The sequence below is a fragment of the Diospyros lotus genome, chromosome 8 (assembly GCF_014633365.1).
Source record: "Diospyros lotus cultivar Yz01 chromosome 8, ASM1463336v1, whole genome shotgun sequence".
NCBI lineage: Eukaryota > Viridiplantae > Streptophyta > Magnoliopsida > Ericales > Ebenaceae > Diospyros > Diospyros lotus.
Genome location: NC_068345.1, coordinates 8,342,600 through 8,354,945, shown reverse-complemented (window position 1 = coordinate 8,354,945; position 12,346 = coordinate 8,342,600). Strand labels below are relative to the sequence as shown.

At 34.8% G+C, this 12,346-nt stretch overlaps 1 protein-coding gene across 1 annotated transcript in view; it reads right to left on the bottom strand.

Annotated features, from left to right (window-relative positions):
- The window catches only part of LOC127808369 (biotin--protein ligase 2-like), a 36,147-nt gene that overhangs the window by 18,979 nt on the left and 4,822 nt on the right, over positions 1–12,346 (bottom strand). The window contains exons 2-6 of the mRNA XM_052346888.1: positions 3,162–3,429; positions 3,027–3,088; positions 2,792–2,940; positions 1,173–1,293; positions 784–939 (exon numbers count right to left, since the gene is read on the bottom strand). Of these exons, the coding sequence (XP_052202848.1) occupies positions 784–939; positions 1,173–1,293; positions 2,792–2,940; positions 3,027–3,088; positions 3,162–3,429 (756 nt within the window). The remainder of the gene's footprint in view (positions 1–783; positions 940–1,172; positions 1,294–2,791; positions 2,941–3,026; positions 3,089–3,161; positions 3,430–12,346) is intronic.

Sequence of the window (12,346 nt, the reverse complement as noted above, 5' to 3'; positions counted from 1 at the left end):
GAACCAGTTGTTGAGAGAGAGGGTAACGCGAAATTGATAGAAGAGATAGTAAAGTAGCTGAATATGTTGGGAAGTGTGCGAGTTGCTTGGAAAATAAAAACTACCCCCACCATGAGAAAATATTTTCCAACATTTGGAGGAAAATCAGGTCACGTGAGCAAAACTTAAAAAATAAATTGTCTAGAAAAAAAGGCAATCAAACACCCCAAAAGTTGGAATTTTGGTGGAAAATGGACATTTTCCATGGAAAATTTGGCCAATCAAACGCACCCTTATTTCCTATATTGCCCTGAATGACATTATCAGTTTCCACACCCCTCTCTGAATGCACCCAAAACATGCAACATACATGTTATACTAATACAAACAACATACTGTTAAGTGTAATGCAATACAATCATTCAATATTCAAATTCAGTAAATAATTTACTTCTGTTCTGATTTTCCCTCATCATTTACATACATCATATAATTCAATATTCAACAGTAAATAGTTTTTCTTTTTTGTTATCTCATCTTTGTAATACTTAAACCACTGAAGTAATTCAAATTTTATAGATGTAATCCATAACTTATGGAGGTCAGACACAATATAACCAGTTAAGCCCAGATGAATATTGGTTATATAAAGCAACAAACTGCTTGATAAAAACGGTATGCAAAGTACCTAGCAAGAAAAAAAAAAGGATGCAAAGAGAAGAGAAAAGTCTGACTCAAAAAATGAATGAAGAGGACATATTGAAGGTCTACAAGTCCGTAAAAATTTATATGACGGTGACTCACCTCTTTTGACAAAAAGATCAAAAAGATTCTCAAATTTATTAAAAAATGCTGCAAGAATTTCTTCTCTCTTTAGTTGGTAATCAGCAGGCGTGTACTTTTGCAGCACTGCATTCAAGCATGTTGTAGGTTTCTCATTATCAATATTCAACCCTATTCCTGTAAATACATGAGAAGACTGAAAAACTCAGTAGCATACTTGAGCTCATCCACAGTCAGTGATGATATAGTTACAAGAAGCAAATAACCAAGAACCAATTCACTGAATGACATTAACCCACAGCAAAAGAAACTGCACAACAGGATGAAAGTTTAGCAAACAACACAAGGAATAAAATTCCACTTAATTAGGTAAGATTTGTATTCAGACTCAGGGGAAGAGACTGCTTTACCAGCACTGACATTAAACTTCTTGGATTTATAGGTTGATGTGCACAAAATGCCTCCCACTTTAAGGCCATTTAAGTACAAGTCATTCGGCCACTTTATTCTAACATCAAGATGTGGTATGCCCTGAAATGTTACCAAATATATTTATAAAAAAAATCACCACCTAAGCCTCAACATCAAACATTCCATCACTTTGCAAAAACCAAAATATGATAATTATGTGTTCCGGATATGGCACTTATAGAAGAAATTTTGTTCCAGATACAGTTCAAGGAATGATAATAACAAGCATAAAGTAAGTGTTAAATCAATTCCACATTACAGAAATCTTCATTGCTAGATCAAGCTAATTATCTTAGTTTTTCTATACTTATATCCATCTAATAGACATTTAGTGCAATTTTCACTAGATTTGGTCTGTTACGTTACTTATTTCCCAAAGTCAATAGACCATAAGCTTTATTTCTGAAACTAAGGGTACCGTCTCAGCTTGTGGGTTCAATATCATGTATTTAGTACATAATTTTGAAAAATAATTATTTGGGAAAATGGATTTGACGCCTGGAACATTATGGAACGCATTTCTTTTGCTGTTAATTTAAGAGAACTCTAAATTTGCTTGCTGATGTCATATTGGATCTGAACACACTAATCCACATTCTCCTGGTCAAGATTTATGATTTTGAAAGTGCAAGAATGCTAGCATGTGCAATCCTTTATTTTGCCTAGTCTTCTCCTTCTATCTCTTTGTCTTTATAACCAATGGCTCTCTCTCTCTCGCTAGATAATGGCTCTCTTATAATTAGGATGATCAATTGAATTTGCTCAGGTTCCTAATAGCCCTATGTTGGTATAACATGCTCAGGTTCCTGGGAGATCATTAATATGTAATATAAGATTGTGCTTAAATCTATGTTCATCTATCATGTTTAAATTTGAGTGTCTACATGCATACAGTTGCAGGTTGCAACCTGTTAGGGCTATAAAGGTTTCAATTGCCAACTGTTGCAGATTGCATGGACAACAGCGGCTTATTGCATTTGTAAGGTTCACAGTTCTTGAAAGCAACATACTCAAACAATGGTGCAATAAACAAATTTCCATTTTTGTATCTTGAAATGCAACCATAACTAGTCTTGCAGTTGTGTTTTCAATATAAAAATTTAATGATGACTTTGTCATTTGAAGTCATTTTCTAAGGGCTATTGCCAAAAAATGGAACTTTTTAAGTAATTGCCACATAGAACCTATATCTATCAATATAAATAAGAATCCATGTAAAGAAGGGAACCAAATACAAATTTATGTTGAAGCTGAATTCTGATTCCGTGACTTCAGAAAAGATTTGGCTTTTGGAAAAAAATACAAAACCACCTAGGTTAGGCAAAAAGTTTCCCAAAACCCAAGCTTCGTAAAACATTCTATCCTCTTGACAACAGCTGTATCAATTAAGACTCAACTTCTTGTAATATCCAACGTATGATTTATAAGCATTATAAAGCCATTAATATAGCTGTATCTTCTCTAATAAGAACAATTTGTCTTAGAAATGCAAGCTAAGACAAATAGAAGCAACTTATTCAAATTATTGAATAAATGCACTGCACCTATAAATACTTACATTTTTGCAGCAAACATCCTTTATTGCCTCTGTCATGGCAAGAGACACTACATACTGTAGAAGAGGCACCACTCGCCCATCATCCATCTGGATTGTAAATGAAAACAGAAGGCAACCCTTGGGAGATTCCCATACATTTTTTAACCGACCTGCAAAATCAAATATCATAAGATTGGAAGTTCCAAATTCCAAACAATGCAGGAAACTGCAGACTTAGATACATGGAATGTCTAACCTCGGCCTTTGAACTGAACATCAGCAACACAAGCAGCACCAATTGGAAGCTCACAGAAATTTCTGCCCAAAAACAAAAAATTTAACCTCAAATCTAAGCTTTCTTTGTAGGGTCATGAAAAGATGTATTACTCACTGGGAAACAATGTCATGTGTTGACGGCAAACGTGGGGACCAAATCAGGAGCCTTCCAAAGCAAGTAGTTGAAAGAGAATTGAATAATGAATTGATACGAAAACTCTCCCCATCAAAGGCCTGTTCAGTCTCTGAGTGTAACAGAATAGAAACTGCTGCATCTTCAGGAAGCTTCAAAGTGTTACTGTCCTTCAAAGATTTAGCCAATTCCTTCTCGCTAAATGACTTTCCGCATAGTACCATAAGGCAAGGTGACAGGGAATCCATAGCTGAACAAACATCAAATGAGTTTCCACAAAAGCATATAATACATCGATAACCCTTAATAAAGTAGCAGTATTTTAGGGAATTGCACAATCAATCAGGTACATTAAGGCTATTTATTAACTCAGCTGAAGCAAAGTGGGAAATTGAATAATTAAAAGGTTCATTAAGGCCATCTCAAAGTGATCCAGTTCTCTAATTTCTGATTTTGTATTTACTATTTGTTTCCTTAAATTACCCCAAGGGCTGTAAATTGTAATGTCTAAGGGCCAGATGTTCAAGCATTAGAAGTTTAAGGCTTTGCCTGTTGGATGTCAGATCCTCTCAAAGTGATCCAGTTCTCACCCATGCTTCTTAATTTCCTGTCACCATTTTATTTCAATGATAGTATGCGCAGGTTCTATCAGTTGTTACCAGGACTTTGACATAGCAATGCCCTTAAAATATACTTAAGTTGCTCCACCACTGGCCTCAGGATATAGTTCGACACACTGATTAATACAAAACGCCTGGAGAAACCAGTTGAGGCAATTTCAATCTGAAGCTTCCGCAAGTTAAGGATACAATACAAGCTCCAATCACAAAGCTTCTTGATCATTTGACTCAAAGGAATCACTAAGAAACTAGTTCAGGATCATTTACAAATCACATAGAAATGTACGAAAGTGACCCCTAAAATCACAAACATCAGCACATCAGAACCTTCTCATATGAAGGTAGAGTTCCATGATGGGAAGGGAAGGATGGATGTCACGACCCCAAGGATCCCCAAGGACATAATAGTATATATTATATGTATTTCATTTTAGTTGTACTCTAGTGCTGTAGCAGTTTATACCTTTCAGTTGTATTGTAACTGAAAGAATAGAGTAGCCTATAAATAGATTAGATTTGTAGAGAATGTTCATAGATGAATGATAATGTGAATTATGATTTCTCTCTCAACTTCTCAGATCTCTCTCTCGTTCCCCTCTGACTCTCTCTTGTTATGTTTTGTCAGCATTTCTCTCTCAATTATGTCTGTTATCTCCCTCTTTCTGTCCAATTCTCTTCGCTCTCAATATTTTCCTATTCAAACCCTAGGAAAACCCTAGGTTCTTGACAAATGATATCAGAGCTGGTTGATTCTCGCCTGTGATTCCTGCAATTTTTAGCAGTTAATTCCGACGATCTAGGCAGCAAAGTAAGGCCAGGTGATTTCTGACAAGCCAGGCTATCCTTGGAAGCTACTAGTGGGGCTACCTACTGATTGATTCTTGACTATTGATTTCCGATGCTTCTCAGCTGTTAATTTCTGACGATTCTCGGCTGTTAATTTCCAACGATTTCTTGTGATTATGGCAAATTCTATTAACGGCAAGAGAGCCGATTGAAGAAATCTCAAGACATGACAATTGATCTTGGTTGTTGATAGGCAAGCACAGGAAACTATTGCAGTAGGAGATTCAAGAGATCTAAGTGACTCCTAGAAGCAATTTCTAAGGTAGATTCACGTACTAAATCAAGTTCGAGAAGCAGTCTCAAAGGCGGTCCTTGGAAGCTGAATAAGAGACGATTATCAAGAAGTTGTTCAGAGGTGAATTTTCAAAAGGATTTGAATTATGGAGATGGAGTACAGGTTCGAGACGAAATTTGCTAAATTTGACCAAAAGATGGATGACTTACTAGATCTGATTTCAAAGGTCTTTCAGGTCAGTATACCAATGGATCTTTATAAGTGGATGAACTACCTGCAATGGATCAGGTTAAAGATGAGAGTTACAATGAAGAGTTCCATAAACTCAAACAAGAAGGCTTTGTTACGAATTATCAGGTTAGGTTTGAGGAATTGAAAGCACTGATGCTTATTTCCCATCCGACCTTGAATGAGTCTTATTTTGCATCGAGATTCATTAATAGTCTAAACAATAAGTTGAGGCCTACTATGAAAATGATACATCCTGCCACAGTTAAACACGCAACTAAGAAGAATAGGCTACAAGAATTGGTGTTGGAAGCCATGTTCAAAAAGCATGGGTTGTAGCCTAAAAGTTATTCTATGAGCAAGTAGCACATTGGACGTACTTCTAAGGCTGCCAATCAAGTTTGTGATAGCCCACATGCAATTAAAGAAGTTTTGATGGAGCAATCCAGACCAAACCAAACTTATATTGGCTCTAAGGAAACTGATCTTAAGGATGATAAGCATGGCCAAACATTCAACTAGGACTTGGACCAAAGGAAGAAGCTGGAGATTGAGGAAAGGCATAAAGCAGGCATGGTGCTAGTTTTGGCAAGGAAGGAACAATTAAGGCAGACTGAACAAGAGAATTGCCTTCAGGTTTGGAAGATGATGGAAGAGAAGGTTGCTGCCGAAATGCTTATTGCTATTATTCACTGGCATAATTTTTGTACGAAGGTCATGGAAATTACTGGAATTTGCAAATCAATTGGAGAGGAGAGCATTGGCATGGAGATCTTTGTCAGGAACTAGTCCTAACTAACGGTTTTCTTGGGATATAGAATTGAAAGAGACGGAGAAATAGATAGAATAATAGGGGGAAGTAAAGAAATAAGGGAGAAATAGATAGGGTAATAGGGGGAAGCAGAGAAATGAGGGAGAAACAGACAGAAAGTAGGGAGAGAACTAGAGAGAGAGACTGGAATTCTAATAATTCTAATATGATGATCTCAACACTGTGGGTTATAGCTTTATATATAAAGCTATCTAGCAATTTTTACATAATAGTTACCACTACTCCACTACAAATAACTACTCTTAAATCATTCCATAACTGAAAATAAAATGAGTGACTAACTCCTGCAAAAATAAATTAATCAACTAATCTAAATAGTGACATTCGCTCCTCCTTAAAAGATATCTTGTCCCCAAGAAATCTCAGTGATTGGCCTCTCTTTCTTCATCCAATCCCTGCAGTGTCTTTCTCTTCTTTTACTATCCCGTCACCCACTTCAATTCCTTCATAAAATTCTTGCATATTAAGAGAAAGAGGCTGACACTCATTAGTATCCATTACTACCAAGTCGAGACAATCTAGGCAAAACTTCCAACCATCCCCTAGGGCAGCATATCTTATTTCCCTTGGCTCCATTCACTCACAGCTATAGCAACGAGGAGTCCCATCATATTCATGAAAAAGATAGTGATATTTTACTCTTGAGTAATGAAATGGTTTTGATGAATGTCTATATGAAAATCAATATATGAAAATCAATCTATATGGATTTTGTGAATGAGAAAATGAATTTTTAATATATGAGTTTTGAAAGCAAGGTATGAAAACCTATAGAAGAAATATTGAGTAAGGTTGAGTGTGATTTGTTTCAAATATATACTTTTGATAATCTCAACTTGTTTTAAAGATAATCAAAATGAGTTTTTAAAGAATCGAATAAGGTTGTTTTGAAAATTCAAGTTTTTCTAAAGAATAGTCGACTATCAGGATTATTCTGTTGACTATGTTTCAAAATAGTCGACTGTTTTTAATGTTCTGTCGACTATTTAAGCATCTGTCGACTATTTTAGCATCTGTCGACTATCGAGTAAAAATAGTCGACTATGCCTTTTGATATGTCGACTATTTTTGTTCATGAAATTCAAAAATTTCTTCACATTTCAGCAACTGTCGACTATTCAAGTATGTCTGTCGACTATTGGATTTTTGTATTAAAAATAGTCGACTATCAGTATATGTCTGTCGACTATTCTTAGTTTTACTTGTAAAAATAGTTGACTAATCTTTTCTTCTGTCGACTATTTTGTTTCACAGATTTTATAACGGCTAGTTTTTGGTGCATTAAATGCTCGCCAACCACCCACAACGGTCCAAATTTCAAACATACCCACCATCAACTATAAATAGGTGGTTGAAGATGCATTAAAGGTGGTTGAGAAACTATTGAATATCTTGAACGATCGTGCCTTCACTGTTACATCGATTTTTACTTCTTTTCTCTCTGTACTCTCATTTAAGAGGCTTTGATATATACTGTTCTATTTCTTTTAAGCCTCGTTTATTTATTTAAAGAGAGAAATCTGTAACTAAGAGTTGTACTCTTAGATTCTCTAATTCATTGTTTGTATTTCTTCCTAGCAGTAGCTAGAGGGCCCATTAAATTGGGAGGTTGTACATTGCCTAGTCAAGAACTAGAGGACCTACTCATATTGAGTAGGGGGTTGATAGTGATATTGGTTTTAAAATCCTTAGTGGATAACTAAGGTAGTGGATTAAGCTTGGAAGGCTGAACCACTATAAATCTGTGTCTTCACTGCTCTTCATACTTTCTCCTTTAAGCTTGCATCGTTGCACTTTTGACTTTGTGTAATCTTCAATAAGACCACATCATTATTCCTCTTTACAAAAAATAAATACTTTCACTTTCCAAAAGAAATTTTTTTTTACTTACCAATTCACCCCCCCTCTTGGTGGATACCACATCAGCTCAATTCTATCAATTGGTATCAGAGCGTGGTTCCCATTGTTTTCAATTAGGTCTAACAACCTAGGGTCAAGATCCACATAATGGCATACTTTCCTAGCTCCTCTCATCATGAAGGACAGAGTACTTCTCGTCCACCTTATTTTGATGGTACTAACTACAATTACTGGAAAGCTAGAATGAATATCTATCTTATGCAGGACTCAAGTCTTATGCAAGCTATTAAGAAAGGAGTCACCTTGGCTGACATGGAAAAGATGGACAAATGGACAGCTGAAGAGAGAATGAACATGGAGACAAATGCAAAAGCAATGAACACATTGATTTGTGCACTATGCCCAAAGGAATTCAACCGAATATCAACATGCAAAACAGCAAAGGAAATTTGGGATAAACTAGAGGTAACTCATGAGGGTACAAACCAGGTAAAAGAAACAAAAATAAATATTCTAGTTCATGACTATGAATTATTTACTATGAAAGAAGATGAATCTATTAAAGACATGTACACCAGATTTAATGATATTGTTTCAACTTTAGAGTCTCTAGGAAAAACTTTTACAAATGGTGAAAAAGTTAGGAAGATTCTAAGAAGCTTACCTAGATCATGGGATCCTAAAGTCACTGCTATTACTGAGGCAAAAGATTTAGACAAACTTGAATTTGATAATCTACTAGGATCACTAATGACTCATGAAATCATGATGAAACGAAGTGATAATGCTGAACCAAAGAAAGATAAGAATGTAGCCTTTAAAGTTGAAAAAGAAGAAAAAGACTCTCAGGACAGTGAAGATGATGATTTTGCTCTGTTAGCTAGGAAATTTAAGAAATTTATGAAGAAAGGTAGGTTTAATCAAAGGAAGACATTTCGGAAAGAAAAAGATCAAAAAGAGTCTAATCCATCAAATGAGCTTCGATGTTTTGAATGTAAAAAGCTAGGTCACATTAGAAGTGACTGCCCCCAACTGAAAAAGATGGATCGCAAGGAAAGGAAAATGAAGAAAAAGGCTCTAGCTGCATGGGGTGAAGAAGATCTCTCATCAAGTGATGAGTCTCAAGATGATGAAGTTGCCAACATTTGCTTTATGGCCAATATTGAGGATGAGGCTGCATTGGTTTCAAATGATCCAAGGAGCAAGTGGTTCCTTGATAGTGGCTGCTCAAGGCACATGACAGGAGATCAAGATCTTCTCAGCAATATTGTTCTCAAGGAAGGAGGTAAGGTTTTCTATGGTGACAATTCTCAAGGTAAGATTATAGGTATGGGTTCTATTTCTTTTGAAAATATTACTTTAGAGAATGTGTTTCTTGTTGATGGTCTTAAACATAATTTGATTAGCATTAGTCAACTATGTGATTTAAACTATGAAGTTTGTTTTGATGCTAACTCTTGTAAAGTTGTGTGCTCTAAGTCAAAAGAAATAAAATTAAAAGGAAATAGAGTAGGGAACATCTATCTCACATTCCTAGAATCTCCCAAAATGGAAAACTGTTTAGTTGCAAATTCATCTCAATATTCTTGGCTGTGGCATAATAGGTTAGGGCATGCTAGTATGAACCTAATAAACAAGTTAGTAAAACATGATCTTGTTATTGGATTGCCTAAGCTTAAATTTGAAAGAGATCACATTTGTGGCACTTGCATGAAAGGCAAACAAATCAGTATATCATTCAAACCAATAAATGAAGTATCAACATCTAAACCTCTAACACTACTTCACTTAGACCTATTTGGTCCAATGAGGTCTCTAAGCTTAGGAGGTAAACAATATGTTTTAGTTATAGTAGATGATTATTCTAGATTCACATGGGTAATTTTTCTTGCATCTAAAAATGAAACATTTAAGTCATTTGAAATATTTAGTAAAAGAATTCAAAGAGAAAAAGACTTTTGTATTTCAAAAATTAGAAGTGATCATGGAGGAGAATTTGAAAATGAATCATTCAAACTGTTTTGTGAAGAAAATGGAATAGATCATAACTTTTCTTGTGCTAGGACTCCTCAACAAAATGGTGTAGTAGAAAGAAAGAATAGATCTTTATAAGAAATGGCTAGAACAATGCTTTGTGATAAAAACCTTCCTAAGTACTTTTGGGCAAAAGCTGTGCATACCGCCTGCCATATTTTAAATAGAGTTTCAATGAGGCCTTTATTGAAAAAGACTCCATATGAATTATTTAAAGGAAGAAAACCCAACATAAGTTATTTTCATGTGTTTGGTAGTACTTGCTATATTCTCAACAATGGAAAAGAATCTCTAGGTAAATTTGATGCTAAAAGTAATGAAGGTATATTCTTAGGTTATTCATCTCAAAGTAAAGGTTATAGGGTATTCAACAAAAGAACCCTAGTGGTAGAGGAAACAATCCAAGTTATAGTTGATGATATTAGCCTTGAGGTTCCAAAACCTAGAGAAGATGGTGAAAATAATGTAACTCAAAATTTTGAAAAACTTTCTATAAGACAAAGTGAGTCTAATGCTCAAGAAAACGTTTCATTTGAAGAAGATCAAGAATATCAATTTGAAAAAGAACCAACACTTCCAAGAGAAAGGAAATATGTCAAAATGAATGAAATCTTAGGAGATCCATCCAAAGGCATTAGAACTAGATCTTCCATTAGGAATGAATGCCAATGTGCTGCCTTCCTATCTCAAGTTGAACCCAAAAAATCAAAGAAGCTTTAGAAGATGAAAATTGGATTATTGCCATGCAAGAAGAACTAAATCAATTTGAAAGAAGTGAAGTTTGGAAACTAGTGCCAAGACCAAAGGATTATCCTATTATAGGCACAAAATGGGTATTTAGAAATAAGATGGATGAAAATGGAGTTGTAACTAGAAACAAAGCAAGGTTAGTGGCTCAAGGTTATAGTCAAGAAGAAGGTATAGATTATGATGAAACTTATGCCCCTGTTGCTAGGTTGGAAGCCATAAGAATGTTGTTAGCATTTGCTTGTTTCAAAAACTTCAAATTATATCAAATGGATGTTAAGAGTGCTTTCTTAAATGGGTATATTAATGAAGAAGTTTATGTAGAACAACCCCCGGGATTTGAAAATCACAAATATGAAGACCATGTGTTCAAATTATCTAAAGCTTTATATGGTCTAAAACAAGCCCCTAGAGCTTGGTATGAGAGACTTAGTAAGTTTCTATTAGAAAAAGGATTTAAAAGAGGCCAAATAGATACAACATTATTTATAAGAAGTCATGATAAGGACATATTATTAGTTCAAATATATGTGGATGACATCATTTTTGGATCTACAAATAAATCTCTTTGTGATCAATTTGCAATTCTTATGCAAGGAGAATTTGAGATGAGTATGATGGGAGAACTTAAGTACTTTCTAGGATTGCAAATAAAACAAGAAGAAGAAGGTATATATATTTCTCAACAAAAATACATAAGAGATCTTCTCAAAAGGTTTGATGTTCAAGATTGTAAACCTATGGCGACACCTATGAGTAGTTCTCAAAGCCTAGATAAAGATGAATTAGGGAAAGTTGTAGATAACAAGCTGTATAGAAGTATGATTGGCTCTCTGCTTTATTTAACAGCTAGTAGACCTGATATTATGTTTAGTGTGTGCTTATGTACTAGGTTCCAATCTAATCCCAAAGAATCTCACTTGAAAGCAGTTAAAAGAATTTTGAGATACCTAAAAGGATCTACAAATCTAGAACTATTTTATGCAAAATCAAATATCTTTAAACTAGTAGCATACACTGATGCAGATTATGATGGATGTAATATAGATAGAAAAAGTATAAGTGGTTCATGTCAATTCTTAGGAAATTGTTTGGTATCGTGGTCAAGTAGAAAACAAAATACAGTGGCTCTATCATCTACTGAGGCTGAGTATGTAGCAGCTGGAAATTGTTGTGCTCAAATATTATGGATGAAATACCAAGTAGAGGACTATGGCATAAGGCTTCAAAACATCCCAATAAAATGTGACAATACTAGTGCTTTAGCTTTAACAAAAAATCCAGTGTTTCATGCAAGAACTAAACATATAGAAGTAAAACATCATTTTATTAGAGACCATGTTCAAAAAGGAGACATAAGTCTTGAATTCATAGATACAAATCATCAAGTAGCAGATGTCTTTACAAAACCTCTTGATAGAGAAAAGTTTGAATATTTTAGAAGTGAACTAGGATTAATCATAACATGAGTAAGTGTGTTGTGCTCCTTTCTAATGTTTGTTTTATACATATTATTGAGAAGGCAAAGATTCAATTCTGTCAAATCAATTTATATAATTGACAGAATGTTATCGAGCCAAAATTCATTTGTGATGTTTGGGGCATCTCTGCAAGCTTATCAATATTATTCTCAAATATAGTCGACAACAGTTGTGTTGGTATTGGCTAAATCACTAAGAGATAGTCGACAGCAATTTCAGACTAGTCGACTATTCGCCTAGTGTAAGCCAAATTAGTCGACAGCTATATTGCATCTGTCGACTAT